Source organism: Candoia aspera, chromosome 2 (assembly GCF_035149785.1).
Source record: "Candoia aspera isolate rCanAsp1 chromosome 2, rCanAsp1.hap2, whole genome shotgun sequence".
NCBI lineage: Eukaryota > Metazoa > Chordata > Lepidosauria > Squamata > Boidae > Candoia > Candoia aspera.
Window position 1 is genome coordinate 144,059,154 of NC_086154.1, and position 21,992 is coordinate 144,081,145.

Genomic DNA, 21,992 nt, shown 5'->3' on the forward strand with positions numbered 1-21,992 from the left:
CATCCCATCTCTTGTTCCAGGAGTACACAGGAAACTGCCTTCATCTCAGCCAGAATGTTTGCTGTGGAGTCCTTGGTGCTCTCTGAGCTTGGTGGTTTGCTTGTGGATGTCTCATTACCCAACTAGGGAACATCATCAGTGCAAGGGATTGTGGGGTTTACTGCTGTTTATATATAGTAGCTTCCCCTGCCAATTTGGGTGGGGGTGTGGTTTCCTCCTTGGTAGTTCTTTGATTATTGTTTTCTGCCTAATTGTTTTTCTGGTATTGATCCCTGCTTATCTGAGCATTGGCTGCTGGAGGGGATGTATTCTGGTCTTTTTGTTTCCTTCCTAGGTTTTTCATTGTCTCTTTTGAATGGTGTGTAAATATGGTTTATTTCTATCTGTCTACTGATGGCTGATTTGTCTGAATGCCAAGGTTCCAGGAATTCCCTTGCAGTTTTGGATTTGGCTTGGTCTAAGATGCTAATGGAGAGCCAGTCTGATGTAGTGGTTAAGGCACCAGGCTAGAAACTGGGAGACCGTGAGTTCTGGTCCCAAGGAAGGAGGCAATGGCAAACCACTTCTGAAAATCCTTGCCAAGAAAACTGCAGGGACTTGTCCAGGTAGTCTCCAAGAATCGGACACAATTGAATGGATTTATTTTAAAAAGGATGCTAATAGAGAGCCAGTTTGGTGTAGTGGTTAGGACACCAGGTGAGAAACCGGGAGACTGTGAGTTCTAGTCCCGCCTTAGGCACAAAGCCAGCTGGGTGACCTTGGGCCGGTCCCTCTCTCAGCCCTGGGAAGGAAGCAAGGGCACACCACCTCTGAAATCTTGCCAACAAAACTGCAGGGATTAGTCCAGGCAGTTGCCAGGAATCAATGACTCGAAGGTGCACACGTGCACACACACAAACACATTTGGTGCTAATAGTATCCCAGTTGAAACTATGGTTGCGTCTGTCTATGCATTGTGAGATTAAGGAATTTTTGTCATGTCTTTGGACTGCTAGTTTGTATTCACGGATGCACTCTACTAGTAGTCTGTCCTACACAGTGGCTGTTACAGTTCTTGCGTGGTATGTTGTACATGACTCCTTTTCTTCTTCTTGGGCTCCTGGGTCTTCTGTTTGCTTAAGGTGCTTTGGAGGGCTGGTTGTGCTGTAGCAGGTTGTGTGGTCAGGCATTTTCTGATAAAGTTGTGGGGGTATATGTGTTGGAAGTTGTATGAGTGGTCTGATTCACCTTTCTGGCATTCGGGGTTGCTGCAGTGCGTTAGAGCTCATCTGAATAACGCTCTCACAGAGCTCCTCTGGTGGGAGGTTGGGTTGTTGCTTTGGTAATGGAGCACTTGGTTAGTGTGGGTTGATTTCTGATAGACGTGGGTTTCTAATTTGCTGTTGTTTCCTCTGCTGATGAGGATATCCAGGAAGGGTAGTGTGTTGCTGTTTTCTTCTTCCCTTGTGGGTTTTATTCCTCTGAAGAAGTTGTTGATTGTCTCATTTGCTTTCTATCTCAATCCTTCTCACAGAGAGGGTGGGCTTCAGGAGATTTTTTTAGCCAAGCCTCCTGGAAATGCCAGCAAACCAAGCAGGACTTCCTGCATGCCAAGGATATCCTGCTCCCCAGCTCTGACATCCTTAGCTTCTCTTGAGAACAGAACAAGAGTCTCTGTTCAATTGCTCATATTCGGAAGAACAGGAGGGTCCACATGCAATGTGCAGCTCCACTAATTCATTAAGCCTTTCCATCCTTCTCTCGCTTCCTTTCCCTGCCCTTGTCCACAGACCCTCAAGCACACTTTGAAATTATAAGGACTAAAAACTTTAAAACCCAGGAACAGCACATGAAAAGAAGATGTTCCCAAAGAGCCAAATAAGATTGCTGGATCTTTTCCCTCCTTGCACAGATGGTGGCAGAGGTCTCAATCTAACCTTCCACTGATTTGCTTTCAAACTGGCTCAACCTCATCAGATGCATCCGCCTTTCCCAACCTTTTGACCCTGGAGGAGCCCTTGAAATAAGTTTCAGGCCTCGGGAAAGCCCTGCACATTCAGGTTCAAATATAGGCCAGAAGGTACAAAATTATTATATTCATTTCATGTGCAGGCCTGTATGTATGCATGAACAGCATTTTCTTAAACTGAAACTAAAGAATGAAACTTACCTCTCTGATGTGAAGTTGCCCGAATTTGAAATATTTTTTAAAATAAATTGTGATCTCGCAGGGAACCCCTGGTGACCTCTCGTGGAACCCGAGGTCTCCATGGAACCCTGGTTGAAAAACCCCGCTTTAGCTGTTTCAGTTGGCTAAAATTAGGACTGGGACTTCTAGATCTCATGAAGTCTCCTTCTTACCTTTCTTGCAACCACCTATGCCTGGGAGCTATAGAAAGGAAATTGGATTCAGGAGTGAAAGCATTTTACATGTTCGTTATTCAAAAATCACAAGCCATCCCTATTTCCTACTCCCTATGCCCTGGCTTGGTATGAATTGTTTAATGATTCAAAGTATTAAAAAAAGAGAGATTTGACTGTGCTGCACCATAAGTTATAATAAATACTATAAGATTCCAGCAGTTTCCTCAGAAAGAAACAACCCACTTATATTTTGGTTCAAAAAAAGGCAGCTCTGCATAAAGCTATTTTAACAAGATCACCTCTCCCACTTCCTATTTTCTAAATTAGCTGTTCCCACTTCCCATTTTCTAAATTTCTAATTCAAGTACACAAGTGCAAAAAAGGACAGGATGCCTGCACTTTTCACAACTGTGCTGAAGAGGCTAGCTGAGCAGGTGTGGCTTGCATGGCAAGCTATACCAGCACTTCTTCAAACCAGTTCAGAAAAATACAGGAGCTTTGGAGCTCGACTGCCATCAGGCACCAAGCTCAGATCATGTGCCAATGCCTTAAATCCTAGCTTTAGAATCGGAAGCCTTATCTCAAATATAAAAGTCTTTTGCAACTGGTTGACTTCATAGTATGGAAACATAGCTTAACTCATCTAAGAGCAGCAGGTAGAACAAGCAGCAGACTGAGAATAAGACTGGCATCCATTTGAGAAGAGCCAGTTTGGTGTAGTGGTTAAGGCACTGGGCTAGAAAGAGACTGGGAGTTCTAGTCCCACCTTAGGCACGAAGCCAGCTGGGTGACCTTGGGCCGGTCACTCCCCCTCAGCCCTAGGAAGGAGGCAATGGCAAACCACTTCTGAAAGACCCTGCCAAGAAAACTGTAGGGGCTTGTCCAGGCACTTGCCAGGAGTCAAGACTGACTTGAAGGTACCAAGGAAGGAAGGAAGGTAGGAAGGAAAAGAATTGACAAGGATCAAGACTAGTCACAGTAAGGAATTGTAGAATAATTTCTTAGGTGACAGATCTATGCACACTTTCCTGGAATTTATTCCCACGAATTCTGAATATACATGAAATAATTTAAGATGGCAGTATTAGAATGTTGAGCCCTACCACACAGATGTCACTTCCCAAGAATTTAGCTCCACTTCATTTTGGTTTTGCTATGGATGCCATGGATAATTGCGATTCTATGCAGGGGTTCTGTACCCAAATTTTGAAATATCTAAGAACTTAAAAAAAAAACCTAATTCCTTAGACATATGGTAACTGGCATGTATAAAGTTGAAAGCATGTTAGCAATATCATATTAAACCTCAAAGGCTAGTAATTTGTAGCTAAATAAGATTTCCAGTCATATACAGTATGTGTGAAAATTTGAGCAATGTATGCACTTCACATTTTATATACACACACACATTCCAGCTTTGTTGACATTCCTTCAGAAGTAACACTTGGTGAACATTTGGCTGGGGCATTTGCTAAACTAATTAATTTCCCTGTGAAATCTGTACCAAAGTTCATGAGCTTTCCCTGCAAGACAACAATAACTATTTCTAGAGATATACAAAAGTCTATGATTTCAAAAGGGGCACTCTGCCCTCTAATGGGCAGGCAGCTGAATTAAACCAGAACAAATGCTTGGAACACACTCAGTTTGGTTCATTCCTTCTCCCCTTGGCCCACTTTTCTCAACAAATTGATCCCTCAGAGTCCTCCCATCTGATCATAAATGTGATACACGTTCCCAGAGGATCACAAATGCTCCCTAAGGCACAGCCTTCCCTGACCTGGTGTCCTCCAGATGCATTGGATTATAACTTTCATCACCTCCCGCAGCTATGCAATGCTGATGTGGCTAATGGGATTGTAGTCAGAAGGGCACCAGGTTGTGAGACATGACCATAGCAGATGAAGGAAGCCCAAATTGTATATATTCAGAAGAATAAAATTTCCGATATTCATAGATTTCATAGAAATCATAGAGGCCCTCTTTGACTGACATGCCCCTTTCTCAGATTGTATTTCCTTTTGCTGCTGTTTATACTACAGGTAGTCCTCACTTAATGACCACAATTGGGACTGGAATTTTGGTTGCTAAGCAAAGCGGTCATTACATGAATCCAACCCAATTTTATGACCTTTTTGCAGTGGTTAGTAAGCAAACCACATGGTTGTTAAGCAAATCATGTGGTTCCCCATTGATTTTGCTTGATCGAAGCCACCTGGGAAGATTGAAAATGGCTATCACATGACCACGGGACACTGCGATATTCATAAATGGGACTTGGTTGCCAAGTGCCCAAATCATGATCACATGACCGTGAGGAAGCTGTGATGGTCATAAATGCGAGGACTGGTCATAAGTCCGAACCATCACTACACAAATGGTTCTTAACCGAGGACTACCTGTAGTATACCTTCTGGATTAGTAGATGCAGCTGTAATTGAGCCCTTTTCCTGCCCTGCCAGGCCTCATCAAGGAAACCATGCATCCTAATGCTTCAGCTATGTTCTGTGATGGGCAACTCAAGACCTGCAGAGCCAAACCAGAGTGCTTCTTTCAAAAGCTGACCAGGCTTAGCTAGCCCAGTTGGATCATCAGACGAAAAGGTTTCCCATAGTAAAAAGCCTTTATAATGTGAGAGCCCAATCAACCAGTTTAGGCCTAGGGAGGAAAGGAGAGGGAAAAACCCAAGTTTTCAGTTTGTATACGCAGATGTTAAAGAACTAAATCTGGGCTGCAAAAATCCAAATCACTAAATGGCAGCAGAGATTTTCTTTATCTCTTTGCTGCAATTTAGTCCAATGCTTAATTTGACATAGATAATAGAACTCCAACTTAGATTGACAGAGGCTGGTTCCTCTAGCATATCTAAATGAGAATGTGTTGTGGGAACACCAAAAAGAATTGAAATGATCTAGCCAACTAACTATGTGGATTAAATTTAGCTCTAAAGAGCGCCAGTCATTCACAGGGCTAAACTAAGTTTATTCAGTCACTCCCGTCATGGAACACCTAAACCCAGTCAACTGACCTGTTGTGCGTACTTTGTCTTCCAAGAAAAATAATTAGAAAGCAAAGAGTGGCTGAAAAAGCCAGCTCCTCCCTTTGATAGCTTTGCGAAGACTGTTTGGCCACAGCAATCAAGTAACAGTTAATGTTGGCTGACCAGCCAATGGGAAAGATGCTAGAATTGTCTTCTAGCCTTACCAGTACATTGTTGGTACAAGGGTTCATGCGATACGAGGCACTTCCTGGAGAAAGGTGGGGCTTCAAGAAATCCAAAGCAGGTAGCTTTTGACTCAGTGTAATTCTATGCTGCCAGCATCACTCCTAGAGTTTTGGCAGGATTATGGAAGTTATGCAAAGAGGGCAGTACAATACACTTAACATGCTGGGTGAGCACCCCACAGGCTATTCTTTCATTTTGCAGCTTATAGAGCAGCCCCAGAACACACAAGTGAAATTAGGTTCCAAAATACTGATTTTCAGCAGCATAGTGTGTTTGCACTTTTTGCAGAAATACCTATGGCTGTTGGAAATGCTTCCAGTTTGATTCTAAAATCCCTTTGGGGGAAAATGAAATTTTTCAGCACTCTCATGAGCACCCTACTTATTTATTTAAAAGGAAAGGGTCCCTAAGCCAAAAAGTCCCCCGCTTTACCAAAAATGTGACATGATTTTTCTCATCTGTGCATTAGGTGACCAAGGAAGGAATTAGCTGCTGAATTGTATGGTTTGAAAAGGTATATCGTGGTCCACTGAGAAAGAACATAGAACAACAAACAAACGGATGACCAGGTGCAGATCCATTTCTTGACCAAAGTGCAATGCAAGTGATTTTCTAACTCTACACACCCACTCACAAACAGGTAGTCCTCATTTACTGACTACCTCATTCAGGCACCAAAGTTACGATGGTGCTGAAAAAAATAACTTTATGACAATAATGCCTGCATTTATGACCTTTACAGCATACCTTAGTCACATGATCGCCATTCCGGTCAGTATGCATTGTCTGACCTGTTGTTTTTCCTTTTTTCTCCCCTTGCAGAGCAGAGATTGGAGAGGAAGAGATTACATAAGAGTGAGCAGGCACACAGTGAGGAACTCACATCGAAAGCAATGCGGTGGCACCTGCAGCCCTGAGCGCGCTACACAAACAGCCCGGTGCATTCCCCGTTGTGTGCCTGCTTACTGGCTTGTAATCCCTTCCTCTCCAATGAATGGAAATACAAACATTAATTCCATTCTTATTAATTATATGCTGGGGTGAGCATTCCAAAGGGCAGGGCCTATCAAAGGGCAGGGCCTATCCCCAGCATGCTGGCTGAGGAATTCTGGGAGTTGAAGTCTACACTTCTTAAAGTTGCTAAGGTTAAAAACACTGATCTAGAGAGCAGGCTGCAGAATTAGCTTTGATGGGCTCTCGGATGCTTGAGTTAGTCTAGAATTAGCATTACACTCGTTGGATCCAGCCCTTGTCACCCCCTGCCCAGATGCCGAGCCTTTATTCTAAGAGTTGTGCTCGAATTCCAGGACTACAGGAAGCGCACTAATCTACGTATCCATTCAAGAGAAGGAATAATAACGGTCCTGTGTGCCCACTGTAACACAGGGGAAAAAACCCCAAAACATCACAGCGCACTTTCCTAAAAAATTAGCTACCACACATCTATTCAAAGACCCACTTCAGTGCTCCGGATCAAGGCATGTCTGAAGGCTGCAGAAGCGAATTAGGGCTCAGAAAAAGGGTAGATTTACCTTCCGCTGGCTAGCTAGGTTTGCCTGCCTTGGCCAAAGAGCTGACTGCCTCTCAGATTTGGAAGTACAAACAACGGAGAAGAAAGGCCCACAACTGCAATCCAGGCCAGGAAACCAGTTCCGGATGCTACCAGTAGGTGGCAATAGAAGGAGCTGCATATAATATATTAAGCTCTGAGGAGGAGCGTGTTTTATATGGACGCGAGGCCGTTTACGCAAGCTGCAATGTTGTTCTTTCTGCTCACCGGGTGCCATTCCTCCAGAAACGGAGCATGCCGAATTGCAGATCGGCTCTTTTCCTCCTCGATACAGCCATCCGGCGGGCTCTCGTCCTCCAACCTCTGATGGGATCGATCAAGGACGTGACCCAAATAACCCTTATTACATGATTTAGAAAGTGCTCATAAGATCAGTATTTTAGCCGTTTCGTGACCAGCTCACCAGCAACTAGGTTTACCAGTAACGGGTCTTTTCCCGTCATGCGAACTTTGTGCAGTTCTTGATGGATTTGCACGTGAACTCTGGAGCGAACCGGTCGTAATTACGCGCCAATTTTGAGAACGCCGTTTCTCATCCCAAGAACAGGGATACGAATTACAAGTGCGCTAATTAGCTGGCACTCGGTAGCAAAACCAAGCTCGCACTCCGGCTTTAATCTAAAAGCGTGTTAAAATAATCGTGTATGTGCAATATTCATTTGGGGGGGGAGAAACACTGATACAACGGGAAAGATGTCACATAAAACCACTGGATTAACAGGAATACATACAAGCACAGTAGCTTATAAAAACACTGCATGTGATCTCATTCAGCGATGTTGGGAAAGAAATACATTCACACGTAAAAACACGGTCCGTCTGAGACCAAGCTCTTTCGCGAGAAAGTGGATGGCTCTGAAAAGAGCCTTTGGGTTCTGGGTCGCCTCGCGCCGCCGCCTCACTTGGAGCTGGTGTACTTGGTGACCGCCTTGGTGCCTTCCGACACGGCGTGCTTGGCCAGCTCCCCGGGCAGCAGGAGGCGCACGGCCGTCTGGATCTCCCGCGAAGTGATGGTCGAGCGCTTGTTGTAGTGGGCCAGGCGGGACGCCTCCCCCGCGATGCGCTCGAAGATGTCGTTCACGAACGAGTTCATGATGCTCATGGCCTTGGACGAGATGCCGGTGTCGGGGTGCACCTGCTTCAGCACCTTGTACACGTAGATCGAGTAGCTCTCCTTCCGGCTCTTGCGCCGCTTCTTGTCGCCCTTCTTCTGGGTCTTCGTCACCGCTTTCTTCGAGCCCTTTTTGGGCGCGGGGGCGGACTTCGCCGGCTCAGGCATTCCGGATAACGGATCTCTTTGTGCGCACGGCAAATACAAAAACAAGGTATTCTGACGAAGAGGCACCGATCGCGTCCCTTTATTTATAGTCTCCCTATGCAAATGAGAGGATCCAAAGTACCGCGATGCTATTGGCCGAAGAAGCTTCGATATCATCGCTCCTGCGCACGCACATGCAAATGAAAGTCCTGTAATCCCCGGATTTCTATTGGGCAGGAACTGCATCTGCGCTTCCTACTGGTCGCCTTTAGAGCTTGCATTCTTATTGGTTCTAAAATTCTGGTAACAGATTTGACCAATCAGCAATGGCGCTGTCGTACGCGAGGAGGGGATAAAAGGAGTCGGTTGTTCTCTTTCTTTAATTGCTATTTTATTTTTTGTTCTGTGTTTGAGCTGAGTCAGTGTCGCAATGTCTGGCCGTGGCAAGCAGGGGGGAAAAGCTAGAGCTAAAGCTAAGTCCCGCTCGTCTCGTGCTGGCCTCCAGTTCCCCGTAGGTCGCGTTCACCGCCTTCTCCGTAAGGGAAACTACGCCGAACGGGTGGGTGCTGGAGCCCCGGTTTACCTTGCTGCCGTGTTGGAGTACCTGACAGCTGAAATTCTGGAGCTGGCCGGGAACGCTGCCCGGGATAACAAGAAAACTAGAATAATCCCTCGCCACCTCCAGTTGGCCGTCCGTAACGACGAGGAGCTCAACAAGCTATTGGGAGGCGTTACGATTGCTCAGGGAGGAGTCTTGCCCAATATCCAAGCTGTCCTACTTCCCAAGAAGACCGAGAGCCACAAGCCTAAAGGCAAATGAAGCTGCTGCTGTCCCCGTAACATCTGTGTAGACACAAAAGGCTCTTTTAAGAGCCACCCACACCATCAAAAAAAGAGCTGTTGCTTGAGTGTTCCCGACTTATATATATGTATAAGTACTGCGGAAGTAGAATCTCAGTGCACCTTAAAGTGAACGTGTTTCTTCCATGAACGTACACATTGTAGCCGAATGTGGCAAGAAAGTAACTTGAACATCAAGCATTGGACACACGTGCAGCTTTGCAGCAGCGAGTGCAGCTCTCTATTGAGACAGTGGGTGGCCCTTAAAAGGGCCTTTTGAGTCATTACTGTGTTAAAATTAGTTTTCCAGAACGCTCTAGCCTCCAAATCCGTAGAGAGTGCGGCCTTGGCGCTTCAAAGCGTACACCACATCCATGGCGGTCACAGTCTTTCTCTTGGCGTGCTCGGTGTAAGTCACGGCATCCCGGATGACGTTTTCCAGAAAGACCTTGAGCACCCCGCGAGTCTCCTCGTAGATCAAGCCGGAGATACGCTTCACCCCGCCACGACGAGCTAAACGGCGAATTGCAGGCTTCGTAATGCCTTGGATGTTATCCCGCAATACTTTGCGGTGCCGTTTGGCGCCTCCTTTTCCCAAGCCCTTGCCACCTTTCCCACGGCCAGACATGACAACCAGCAGAAAAACCTGAAACCTAAGAATAAACTGTTCATCTGTTAGCCCAGGTTTATATTGGTTGATTTCCGACCAGAAGGGAAACTGCCGCGATAAAAACGAGGGGGGAGGCGACGGCCCAGTCGCCCAATTAGGCTACGATTTGATAGGGCGATGCTACAAAGCCTTCTCCACTAAGGCTCAGCCACATTTCAAAACAGCAAATGACTAAGCAGTCACTAATAGTTAATAGATTTTTCTAAACAAGAAATACAAACTGGTCTTGTAGATCTATGATGGTCTTTTTCTTATTCCTCCTACATAAAGCAACTTTTGTCTCCTCTTTTAGGGATACCAGCATGCCAAATTTGCAATGAATTTCAGTACACGGGAAATTCTGTAAACCTTTTCTGGGGCTGTTTCCATCTCCTGCCAGATTGTACATTAAAAATAAGTAAAGTTCATAATTGAGCTGGAGTCAGTAACTTGGATACTGTGTAGTTTTCTCTGCAAAAGTAAGGAAGTGCTTTGTCACTGTCAGATTGGAAGAAGAAGAAAAAACCCTGCTTCAGCCTCTGTGTGTTTATCTAGGGCCCAGAAGCAGGAATAGAATTGCAGTGAATTTATGCTTTCAGCTTTAAAATAGAAACCCAAATGGTCAGAGAGAGGCATGAACCTAGAATGCGTTTTTAAATGACAAAAGTCACATATTCCAAGTAATCTCACAGGCTGTAAAATATCCAAAACCTGTTACTTCACGTTTATCGAAGTACAATATTTCAGGCATTTAGCCTTCCTCCTTGAACCAAAGGACCACTGGAAATGGCTGTTTTGTTTTGAAACATATACCTTGTATGTGCAATGAAAAAACATAAAAATGATTGAATCAGAAAAGCCGTGTTGGGAGCCTTAAAGCTGTTTTTAAGCTTAGTAGTTTTGTTTGTGTTAAGTTTCTCTTCAGGAAATCACAGGCGGGATGTAAAAGCTTTTCAGACAAGCAGCTGATAAGGTAACAATCTGACAAACTATTGACCAGCAGCGGATTGAGACAATTTCCTGTAGCAACTTAAGAATTACAGAGCAGATACTATCTAGTACCATAGCTTGAGAGAAACAAGTATATTTGTCTTAGATTATTTTGGGATTTATAGATCAAAAATAAGCAGTAGAGAATGAGATATAAATGCACACATTGCAGAGTCTTGTATACAAAAGCATTAACTTGTATATACTATTTGGAAGGCAATTTCTTCCAGAGTGAAGAAGAGCAACTGTTTCAGCACCCAGTTCAGGATTCTTTTGCTCCAGAGCGAAAAAATTGGCCAGGCCTGATCTTACATGCTATAGAGACAATAAAGTTTGTTCATGAACCTGCAGCTCTCCGTCGCGTGCCAGAAAAGGTAGTTCCAGCCATTCAGCAATTCTAACTTCACAGCTGTATAAATAATGGCGCTTAGCCTCCAGTTTTTCCTATTAGCTGAAGAGCATCTAGAGATCACCTCCGGCGAAAGCGCAGATGCAAATTGAGGCCCTCGATGTCTGCGTTCCTACTGGGGGAAAAGCAATATTTCTTCATTCAATTGGTCCTGCTGGGAAACCCATTTTTGCATTGGCTGTGGTCCGTTGACGTCACAGCCAGCCAATCAGAAGTGCCGCTTTCAAACGGTCAGGCAGGCATAAAATGCCTCTCGCCCTCTGCTTCGCTTCAGGGAGTTGGTTTGTGCTTGGCGGAGAAGTGAGTTGCTTAAAGGAGCCGCAGAATGTCTGGCCGCGGCAAGCAGGGAGGCAAGGCGAGAGCCAAGGCCAAGTCTCGTTCTTCCCGAGCCGGACTCCAGTTCCCGGTCGGCCGCGTGCACCGCCTGCTGCGCAAGGGCAACTACGCCGAGCGGGTGGGCGCCGGCGCTCCCGTCTACCTGGCGGCCGTCCTGGAGTATCTCACGGCGGAAATCCTGGAGTTGGCCGGCAACGCTGCCCGCGACAACAAGAAGACCCGCATCATCCCCCGCCACCTGCAGCTGGCCATCCGCAACGACGAGGAGCTCAACAAGCTCCTGGGCAAAGTGACGATCGCCCAGGGGGGCGTGTTGCCCAACATCCAGGCCGTCCTCTTGCCCAAGAAGACGGAGAGCCACAAAGGCAAGTGAAGCTGCTGTTGCCCGGCTGGGCAGGTGCCTCGTTGAACTGAACCCAAAGGCTCTTATTAGAGCCACCCACAACCTTAAGGAAAGAGCTGACCGTCTCTTCCTCTTATCGTGGAAATAATATTTTTTGTTTGCTTGCTTTTACTCTCGGAATAATTGCCAAGAATTCAACAGCGATCGGCCTTTAACTAACGCGAAGGTCGTTTTTTAAAGTGTCCCTGGGCACTTTCAGATGTGTCGACTTCAACTCAGCTGGCTGGGGAATTGTGGGAGTTGAAGTCGACACATCTGAGAGTGCCCAAGGTTGAGAAACCCTGCTGTGGGAGCTCTAACCTGCCTGCATCGTAGCTCTTCCCCATTTTTCTTTCCTAACAACTCTTGGCTAGATGGGGCTGAGAGATAGAGGGGAACTCCTGATCCAAAATCCTGCCCTGAGCTTCCATGGCTGAGTGCAGACTTGAACTTGGATCACCCAGGGGTTTAATGCTGTCAGGTGGAGCTGATTCTTATTAAACAGTCGGTTGGACCTTCTGCAGTAGATTTAATGTTATCTCAAGGTTGGGGAGGGTTTAGGCACAGTGGGGGTGAAGGTCTGCATCATGCTGGAGGTTTCAGTAACTGGAGACAGCATTACCAGTCACTGCCCCATAGAGATCAGGGCCAAATTATTAATGGCAGATGAGCTCAAGGGCTCTGACCTTGAAAAACTGATTTATCTTGTAGATGTGTTTCCAACTGTTAGCAACCAAGTTGCTACTTTTGTTCTGCTCTTGTTTAAACCTAGGAAGAAATGTTTAAGTTGTAGCTTTGGCTCTATTTTGTTGGAACCTTTTTGTCTGATGCTTTTATAATTTCACTATTTTATTATTTTATTGCATTCCTATGTTATAATCTGTGGTTACAACAGTAAACTTTACTTACACTAATATGCCCCAAATGTCTGGAAATTTGTGCCCATAATGTGGGAGCGACATGTATATTCAACAAGATCAGGCATACATACAGTTCAAACCAGAAGGCAAAAACAAAATCATCCTTCAGTTAATTATTCTGTATTTCCCCAAAGCTGCTCTCCCAGGGCTCAGAAAAACAAGAGTGGTGGCTATTCTCAATGGGGGAAAGTAAAAGTGGGCGTCTTCATTTTTTTTATCATCAGGCTGAGGTGGACCTTTCTTGTAGCAAAGGAACTGAGCTGAAAAACAACCACCAAAAATCCCCCAAGGGGTTCTTCCCCTCCTACATTGGTGAGATCCCTGTGGTTTTTTTTAGCTGCAGGAATCAAATCAGATTGTCACGTGAATCTGCTGTCTTTAGAGCTGTATTTCCTCCAAGCCCATGGCTTTGAATGGATCTTCAACACCCCAACTTTGAACAGGGATGAAGATTTGGAGATCATTGAAGAAAAAAAGTTCCAAAGCTAATGTGGAAGGGTTGTTGTTTTTTCCCCTGTAATAATTGGTCTGCAGTGGGATTTTTCTTTCACATTAAAGCAGTCAGGCAGACTGGGGTAAGGTTGGAAGGCACCATAACTGCACTCCTGGGAGTGCACAAGTCACATTGTCCCCAGCTTAAACCTATCTTTGGAGCTGTCTGAGGATTGTGTTGACATGGTCTAATGGGACTGAGTCAAATTAGTCAACTGCCTAATTCACTAGAAAAGGCTTACCTCCCATCAGACAATTTGGTTTCCAGCATAAACATGGAGCAGGTATCTCCATACCTAGCCATGGAAGGTCACCAGGAAAATGGACCGAAAGCCAGTTACTACACTTAGTCCCATTTTCCTAAAGAGGGGATGGTTGTGGAGAAAAGTCAGAGAATGGAGAGGTATGTATAGTATATCTCCTGGAGCCCTGCCCTCTGGGAATTCAGATAATCAGAGCTGTCTTCATCAGTTCTTGAGAACAGTTATTTTTTTTATAGTAGCATATTATATTTATGTGCATTTTTGTGTACTATCTTGGAGAAGCTTTTAAGTGTCGAAAAGTACTTTGGAAGATGGGTATGGAAAATATAAAATAAGTTTGCAAAGATCAGCTAAGAGGGGATCATATTTGCCTGCAAGGCCATCTATAGAATAGAATGTCTTGGTAGGCAAAATAAGTCCAATCAAATTTTGTTAACTACTGAGCACCCTCCCCACCGCCATTTATCAGATGAAAATGCAGGAAGTCATTTAGTGACCACAATTGGGACCAGCAAGTCATTCAGCAAAGTGGTCACTAAGTGAAACCACACCTGTGTTTATGATCTTACTTCAGTTTTCCTTTGCTTTAAAGACAAAGGTCGTAAATGTGAGGATTGGTCATAAAGTTACTTACTGTCTTGGTGGATTATGCTTTCAGGATTAAAGAATTCTGAGCCAAGAAATTTGATTATCAAAACTGAATTGAGGTCTTGCGCTCTCAAATTTGCTCTTGTGTATGCCAAGCTTCTTTCCAGTTTAGTGAAATGAATTAGGAGTGATGGATGGTAAGTCAGTTCATTGCAGCTATTAATAGGATGCAGTATGACTGGACTGGGCAACACAAGTTTGATCCTTCTTTCCCAGACATCCAGAAACAGCCCTCAGACTAAGCCTTGGGAAAATCCAGGCTTGCACAACATGTGGAGTAAAAGGAAGTGAATCATTTCTGACCTAATTTGTAAATTAATGTTTAGAGTCTGGGTTGCAGAGATTTGTGGCAGAGAAAATAGTCAGGAATTTGAGATGGGTGATGATATAAATTGAATAAATAGATAAGTGTTCCTCAACCTTGGCCACTTTAAGATGTGTGGACTTCAACTCCCAGGATTCCTCAGCTGGCATGGCTGGCTGGGGAATCCTGGGAGTTGAAGTCCACACATCTTAAAGTGGCCAAGGTTGAGAAACGCTGGAGTAGATCAAACAAAATGGAGGCCGCACCCTTTTTCTTTCGTTTGGACAAGCCCAGGGTCAAGCCAGCTCCTCTCTTTGCCTAATCCTACCAGACTCAAATTGACCCTCCCTGCCCCAGACAAAGCCCCCTGCAGTCCCATCTGAACCAAAGAACAGAGGCCTCACCAGCTCACAGTACAGCCTGAGGGCAGCCCTTACAAGGGAGTTGCAACATAGTAAGGAGGTGAGACACCCCAACCTTCTATCTTCCATCAACTGATGACCTCAGCATTCCATCTCCTTTAACAGTGGCCTTGCTCAGCTCAGCTGCTGAAAGGGCTATTTGTCCTAACAGTGGGTACACTGACGAGGATCTGCCTATCTTCCCCAAACCAGCCAGCAAATCAAAGTAGGATTTCCTGCCTTGCAGACCTCAACTCCTACAAAAATCTTTCCTTTGCTTGGGGTTCCTCTTTCTTCTCAGCATTGCGCTCTGGACTTCTGAATTTTCCACAACAGTAATCTCCTGCAGTATTGTTTTGGAGAGCCCCTGGAGACGAACAGAATGTGAAGTAAGCTCTGTCTCTCTCTCTCTGCCTTTCCCCAAAGCAATGACAGATCATGAACAATGCCTCAGAAATGTCTGCTGAAGACAAGCACCAGTAATTTTCTAGGACAGACATGAGACAGTAGGAATAACTAAGGAGATGTATTAAATTTGTGTCACTTTGTGTATGGACAGGAGTGTTTGGGAGTGAAAGGCACACATTTCCAAATATACCGAAAAGCTGGTCTGGCAGCATTTCCCATTTAAATTTCCTTTCAAAACAGTAATCATGTCCTAGCCTGTAATTATGGAGTCCCTTACAGATCTGTGTTATATAGAATTTCTCTAATGGAATGTCTTTGGTTTTCTAGTTATTTGAACTCATGCATAAAATGCAACACTCCCAAAGGAGGATGGAAGAAGCGGTTGAGAGTATCTCCTATTTCTTTCAAGCAGCTTCTCCATGTGCTGAAACGCTCCGGTCTTCTGAAGGAGCGAGGGGAAAAAAGAAACCATCCCAAAGGTGTTCTCATCCTTCAGGTGCGAAAGCGGCATCAAAAAGCTCAGAGATGACTCCAAATCCTGCCTAACCTGCAGAATCTCCTGGTTTTTTATGAGAGCCACAAAGTCCGTCAACAAACAGCAGGTGCTTCTACAAGCAAGCCAGCTTTCCAACAAATTCATTAAGGGTAGACTGCCAATCTGCCAATATTTTTCAGTCACGGCTGTTAAGTGCAGCCAACATAGACAGAATAGTACTGTAGAAACAAGGATGTCAGTCTCCACACTGTCTGCTTTTGAGCTAAGCAGCAGCAGCTTATTGATCTCTGTTGAACAAATACTGGAAGAGATGGATTTTTGATATGACAAACCGTGTGTCTGGGGTAAGCATTCTGGGGCCCATGGATTCAAATCACTTCCATAATGCTCCATAATCAGAGTAACCTAATTTTTTTTTTAAAAAAATCATTTTAATAAAAAGAAGCAGACATTCTGCAAGGAAAAGCATCACACCCCAAAACTTTGGGTCCCACAAAGGTTCTACAGATATGGCAGAGATCATCCTGGAATAGTAGTTCCTATGAATGTATGTTTTTAATCAACTGGTTTTGCCCACCAGAGCAGCCATTTTGGGCAGAGGCAAATCTCCCACAGTAGCCCTCTGAACAGGCTGAGCACATGCATCCAAAATGCAAACAGTACCTTCTGTCTCGGTGAGACTGCCCAACTCTAGCAGAAGCCAGTTGAAACACATTCCCTGCAAACAAACTAGCTGCGACTGGTCTATCGAAGAACGCTGTTGAAATATGGGACTTAATATTAAAATCTTTACAAAGCTGTACGAGAGAAGTAAAGTCAGTTGCTGAGATCGGCAGTGGAGAAATGTGTTAAAGCACTGTAGCACGGTCATATACACTACATGATTACTGAGATGCAGGCCTTACTGACATCCACTAGGCTTTTCTCCCTGCTAGTTACAGAATATGCAGCCCACCCCAGACAGTATCCTCCGAGAATGAATCCCTGGGTATTCCCGCAAAATGGTTTCTCCACCAGGGTTCCATGGAAGCCTGGGGTTCTTCGAGAGGTCACTCAGGTTCCCCAGGAGATCATGATTTCTTTAAAAAATTATTTCAAATTCAGGCAACTTGACACTAAAGAGGTTTCATTCTTTATTTTTAAGAACACTGTTAAGGCATATCTACAGGCCTACCCATGAAACAAATATAATAATTTTGCAACTTCTGGCCTACATTTGAGCCAGAATGTGCAGGGGTTCCCCCAGGCCTGGGGTTCCTCCAGGATCAAAAGGTTGGGAAAGGTTGCTGTAAAATAACAGCTGGGTTCCTTAAAGAATTGGGTATCGACATGAATCTGCAGAATTCACGTAATTTATTTTTACAGCCAAGCTAATGCCCCAGGTCCTGGATAAAATGCAGACATTTCACATGAGCCTTTAACCAGGTTTTTTTAGACATGTTTCATTGACTCTTAAAATCAGGAAAATGCTGTTCCTTTAAAAAAAAAAAAGGACATACCCACAGTGGGCCCCTTTTCATAACCCAGTTATGAAAACTTGGGATTGTGGTGTTGACAATGCACTACGCCACTTAAATGGTCACTGTGCATAAACAGGATCCCATAACCAGAATCCCTAGCTACGTTGAATATATATCTGCAAATTCAAATTCTAGAGCCCGGGCCGCTGTAACAGCAGTGGTACTATAGCCCTTAGCAAGGAAAGTACAACCCCCTCCTGACGTAGTTGCACGTGCACGCTACTAGGCGGGTAGCTCTTTTCAAAAGGAGGGGAAGCGAAGCGGCAGCCCTTTTCCTGAGTTACGTGGGTGGCCCTTAAAAGAGCCTTTTGATTGCTTTGTCGCGCTCGCCGAACTTGCCGGCGAGTGGAGGCCTAAGCCCTCTCTCCGCGGATGCGGCGCGCCAGCTGGATGTCTTTCGGCATAATGGTCACTCTCTTGGCGTGGATGGCGCACAGATTGGTGTCTTCGAAGAGCCCAACGAGGTAAGCCTCGCTGGCTTCCTGCAGGGCCATAACAGCGGAGCTCTGGAAACGGAGATCGGTCTTGAAATCTTGGGCGATTTCTCGGACCAGGCGCTGGAAGGGGAGCTTACGGATGAGCAGCTCGGTCGATTTCTGGTAGCGACGAATCTCTCTTAAGGCGACGGTGCCGGGGCGGTAACGATGAGGCTTTTTCACCCCACCGGTGGCTGGGGCGCTTTTGCGAGCAGCCTTGGTAGCCAACTGCTTGCGGGGAGCTTTTCCTCCAGTAGACTTTCGAGCGGTCTGCTTAGTACGGGCCATAGTTCAGAGCGACGGACCCCACTGGAGTTGAAACGTGTAAACGGAGGTAGCCTCTGAAGGCAGAGCATTTATACCGGAGTCCTCCTCTCTTGATTGGCTGAGGACGTTTGAATTTCCCGGGCTTGGAAGGGATTGGCTACAATGTTTCTAGTCTTCCACCTCTTCCCTCTTTTGCACTCCAGTGGATAGTCAGCAGCAGGACATTCAAATTCTTTCAGCTCAGGGTAAATGCTGTTCTCACAGACAATATCTTGCAGGTAGAAGCTCCCTCTCTGCGCTGCAAAAATCCGGACCACCGATCTGGAGTTGTTGGTTTCTCTTTGCTGCAACCTGGTAGTTATCCATATTTTTGCAACCCAGATTTAAAAGCCTCCAAAATACTTTCTGTATATTCATCCACTTAGCGTGAATATAATTTGCAAAGTGTTCTAATTTTGGACGGGTGAAAATGTTTAGCAACTATGGATGACAGCCAGTGTGAGGGCATCAAGGAGACCCAGGTTCTAATCCCTCAGCCACAGAAATTTATAGGTGATTTGGTCAGCGCAGCCCAACCTACCTCAAAGGGTTGTTGTAGGGAAAAACGGAGGGGGGAACACTGTATGCTCGCCTGCGTTTTTTGTGTATTGAGCTCCTATACGGAAAGTGAACATTGAATCTAATAAACGCCTATGTCATAAAACCCATTGTGCGTTTCAAATGCATTAAGTTCACAATACAGGTTGACTGCTGAAATTTCAAGAGGCCTCTTTGGGCAGATGAACTTTTTAATATATGGATATCCCACAGAAAGGAATGGTTTACTCCCAGTTAATTGAACATAAGCCTAGGGATATAGACTGGAAAGAAGACAACCACAAATTACTTCCGCGTTGTTCCCACGATCTGCATGGACGCGCCCATGAAGGCAAAACGCAGGTCGGGCTCTCCAAGAAGGGCTCCATTCTTCTTTTACTGAAGCATAAAACTGCATTAGGAGCTAATGACGAACTCGGTCGTCTAAATCCGAGAGATTATAAACTTTGTCTCAACAGCAGTTTCACCTATATCTCTAAATGGATTTAATACTGAAGAAAAGGGGTTCCGCAGCTAAGCTTCCTTTTGTGAGTTATTGTAGATCAAAGAATATATGGTTCAGCGAATTTTCGTAAAAGAAAGTCGCGGCAGGAACACGGGTTTGAAAACTCCTGCCGGACGCGGCGATTGGCTAAGGTATTACCTCCTCCCCTCGCTATCGTTTATACTAGCTAGGCAGTGGATGTTTGAAATGTACCAGCTGAAGCCTTCTGGAAACTAACCGTATTTTTCCCTAAATCTGTTCTAAATAAAGTGAGAACACTCGCGAGCACGTCTCGAGCCAAGTAATTGCCTGGGCTAGGAAAGCGCCAGCCACTGGGAGGTGCTTCTGGATCTGGCAACGGACACACTGAATTCACCAATTCGAGACCCCAGACTCAGCTCCTTACTTGAAATTGTAGGTGGCTCTGAAAAGAGCCTTTGGGTTTTAAAATTCAATAATATTTTCTCCGGAGCAGCTTCTATTTTCCTTTCGCTTTGTGGCTCTCCGTCTTCTTGGGCAAGAGGACGGCCTGGATGTTGGGCAACACGCCCCCCTGGGCGATCGTCACTTTGCCCAGGAGCTTGTTGAGCTCCTCGTCGTTGCGGATGGCCAGCTGCAGGTGGCGGGGGATGATGCGGGTCTTCTTGTTGTCGCGGGCAGCGTTGCCGGCCAACTCCAGGATTTCCGCCGTGAGATACTCCAGGACGGCCGCCAGGTAGACGGGAGCGCCGGCGCCCACCCGCTCGGCGTAGTTGCCCTTGCGCAGCAGGCGGTGCACGCGGCCGACCGGGAACTGGAGTCCGGCTCGCGAAGAACGAGACTTGGCCTTGGCTCTCGCCTTGCCTCCCTGCTTGCCGCGGCCAGACATGACGTCGCTCCTGAGGCTGCTACAACACACGAAACGCCTAACACAAATCGGCAGTGATTAGAAATGAGCGAACTGGGGGCCTTTTATGCCTTCCTAATGTCTGAAACTGCACTGTTTGATTGGCTGTCCAGACACCAGGCTTTCTTAGCCAATAGGAACACAGGTTTGCCAACATAACCAATCGAAAGAATAGAAATCGGCTCCTTCCAATAGGAACCATAGTATCGTAGCCCTATAATTTGCATCTGCGCGCGCAGCGAAAGTGATGCAGGAGCTACATCAGCCAATAAGAACATGGGAGTCCAGCTCCCCTTATTTGCATAGGAGGCCTTTAAATATTGGGAGGACGGAAGCTCAACTTGTTTCGCTCTTTTTGAAGTACGCTGTGTAGGTAGGTAGTTTTTCTGCTGGAAGGCGGCTGCTTTAGTTGCTGGTCCTGTTAACATTTACCAGAACGTGCTTTATCCAGAATGCCTGAGCCGGCGAAGTCCGCCCCCGCGCCCAAAAAGGGCTCGAAGAAAGCGGTGACGAAGACCCAGAAGAAGGGCGACAAGAAGCGGCGCAAGAGCCGGAAGGAGAGCTACTCGATCTACGTGTACAAGGTGCTGAAGCAGGTGCACCCCGACACCGGCATCTCGTCCAAGGCCATGAGCATCATGAACTCGTTCGTGAACGACATCTTCGAGCGCATCGCGGGGGAGGCGTCCCGCCTGGCCCACTACAACAAGCGCTCGACCATCACTTCGCGGGAGATCCAGACGGCCGTGCGCCTCCTGCTGCCCGGGGAGCTGGCCAAGCACGCCGTGTCGGAAGGCACCAAGGCGGTCACCAAGTACACCAGCTCCAAGTGAGGCGGCGGCGCGAGGCGACCCAGAACCCAAAGGCTCTTTTCAGAGCCATCCACTTTCTCGCGAAAGAGCTTAAGTCGCTGCTTTGATACAGCCGTGCTAAATTAAAGAGGCATGAAACTTGGGATTGCCAGACCCTGCTTTTAATTCTTAGCAATATATCCAAGGATGGGGTTTCCTTTTCAAGAAAAAAAGATCATGGGAGATGTTTAAGGGGAGTAGTTTATGTACTACAGCACAGAACAGGTTAAACTGTCAAGGAGCAAAGCTGTACAGCACAGGAGTGTTTAGCCTGACATCTCAAGGTACTTAATTTTTTTAAGCAGATTAGCTTCTGGTGAATTGAAATGCAAATAACAGTCGGAAAGGTTTCATAGAGTTGATAGCCTGGCTTCTGGATCTGATCCGACAGTTGATGAGTTTTTCTACCCCTGTGTAAGCCTGTATGGAGTTGGTGACATAAACTCAATAAATAAATATTTATAAAGACTCAGGAGGGGGGAAAAACATTCCTCCATATTTCATTTGTTAAATTTGTTTGTTGTACTTCTCAGGAGCTCACTGTGGTTTGATTATGTGCCATAAAGTCCATGTTTTTTCTCAGCATCCCCATAGATAGGGCTCCGGGGTGATCTCTCCCATCCTGGTCCTTCAAGTCTTCCACTGGGTACCCAACACGGCTGTAATTGAGTTATCCACCTTGCTGCTGGTTGTCCTCTTCCCTTCCCTTCCCCAGCATTATGGACTTCTCCAGAGACTTAAGTCTTTGCATAATGTGTCCAAAATGTGGTAGTTTGAGCCTGGATGTTTGTACCTCAAAGAATTCTGGATTAATTTATTCTGTGATCAATTTGTTTTCTTGGCTATCCATTGCATTCTGAGGAGTCTTCTCATCAAAGTTCCAAAGCATCAATAATCTTTCTATCCTGCTTCTTCAAAGCCCAGTTTAGAGTATCAAGAGGAAAACCATTGCCTGCATGATTCTGATTTTGTAGTT

General features: G+C 45.7%; 6 protein-coding genes across 6 annotated transcripts; 3 read left to right on the forward strand and 3 right to left on the reverse strand.

The window, feature by feature from the left end:
* Positions 1-7,988: 7,988 nt before the first annotated feature.
* LOC134490730 (histone H2B 5) lies at positions 7,989-8,463 on the reverse strand. Its single transcript, XM_063293976.1, has one exon. The coding sequence runs from the start codon at positions 8,416-8,418 to the stop codon at positions 8,038-8,040; it is 381 nt and encodes a 126-aa protein (XP_063150046.1). The 5' UTR covers positions 8,419-8,463; the 3' UTR covers positions 7,989-8,037.
* Positions 8,464-8,813: 350 nt separating this feature from the next.
* Positions 8,814-9,319, forward strand: LOC134490731 (histone H2A type 2-B). The gene has a single exon (XM_063293977.1). The coding sequence runs from the start codon at positions 8,828-8,830 to the stop codon at positions 9,215-9,217; it is 390 nt and encodes a 129-aa protein (XP_063150047.1). The 5' UTR covers positions 8,814-8,827; the 3' UTR covers positions 9,218-9,319.
* Positions 9,320-9,490: 171 nt separating this feature from the next.
* Positions 9,491-18,880, reverse strand: LOC134490734 (uncharacterized). Its single transcript, XM_063293980.1, has 2 exons — positions 17,891-18,880; positions 9,491-9,890 (listed from the first exon to the last, which is right to left on the reverse strand). The coding sequence occupies exons 1-2, from the start codon at positions 18,217-18,219 to the stop codon at positions 9,554-9,556; spliced, it is 666 nt and encodes a 221-aa protein (XP_063150050.1). The 5' UTR covers positions 18,220-18,880; the 3' UTR covers positions 9,491-9,553.
* On the forward strand, positions 11,561-12,122 carry LOC134490732 (histone H2A type 2-C-like). Its single transcript, XM_063293978.1, has one exon. It carries the CDS (start codon positions 11,611-11,613, stop codon positions 11,992-11,994), a length of 384 nt encoding a protein of 127 aa, XP_063150048.1. The 5' UTR covers positions 11,561-11,610; the 3' UTR covers positions 11,995-12,122.
* Positions 18,881-18,968: 88 nt separating the features above from the next.
* On the reverse strand, positions 18,969-20,189 carry LOC134490733 (histone H2A type 2-C). Its single transcript, XM_063293979.1, has one exon. The coding sequence runs from the start codon at positions 20,145-20,147 to the stop codon at positions 19,758-19,760; it is 390 nt and encodes a 129-aa protein (XP_063150049.1). The 5' UTR covers positions 20,148-20,189; the 3' UTR covers positions 18,969-19,757.
* Positions 20,190-20,587: 398 nt separating this feature from the next.
* LOC134490736 (histone H2B 5) lies at positions 20,588-21,047 on the forward strand. The gene has a single exon (XM_063293981.1). The coding sequence runs from the start codon at positions 20,618-20,620 to the stop codon at positions 20,996-20,998; it is 381 nt and encodes a 126-aa protein (XP_063150051.1). The 5' UTR covers positions 20,588-20,617; the 3' UTR covers positions 20,999-21,047.
* The last annotated feature ends 945 nt before the right edge of the window (positions 21,048-21,992 follow it).

What these genes read in the sequence shown, in the direction of transcription:
- LOC134490730 (XM_063293976.1), bottom strand. Translation starts at nt 8,418, where the DNA reads ATGCCTGAGCCGGCGAAGTCCGCCCCCGCGCCCAAAAAGGGCTCGAAG.
- LOC134490731 (XM_063293977.1), top strand. Translation starts at nt 8,828, where the DNA reads ATGTCTGGCCGTGGCAAGCAGGGGGGAAAAGCTAGAGCTAAAGCTAAG.
- LOC134490732 (XM_063293978.1), top strand. Translation starts at nt 11,611, where the DNA reads ATGTCTGGCCGCGGCAAGCAGGGAGGCAAGGCGAGAGCCAAGGCCAAG.
- LOC134490734 (XM_063293980.1), bottom strand. Translation starts at nt 18,219, where the DNA reads ATGGCCCGTACTAAGCAGACCGCTCGAAAGTCTACTGGAGGAAAAGCT. An exon ending in CTCTTCGAAGACACCAATCT is followed by an intron (nt 9,891 to 17,890) that starts GTGCGCCATCCA and finishes GTTTATTCTTAG; the next exon opens with GTTTCAGGTTTTTCTGCTGG.
- LOC134490733 (XM_063293979.1), bottom strand. Translation starts at nt 20,147, where the DNA reads ATGTCTGGCCGCGGCAAGCAGGGAGGCAAGGCGAGAGCCAAGGCCAAG.
- LOC134490736 (XM_063293981.1), top strand. Translation starts at nt 20,618, where the DNA reads ATGCCTGAGCCGGCGAAGTCCGCCCCCGCGCCCAAAAAGGGCTCGAAG.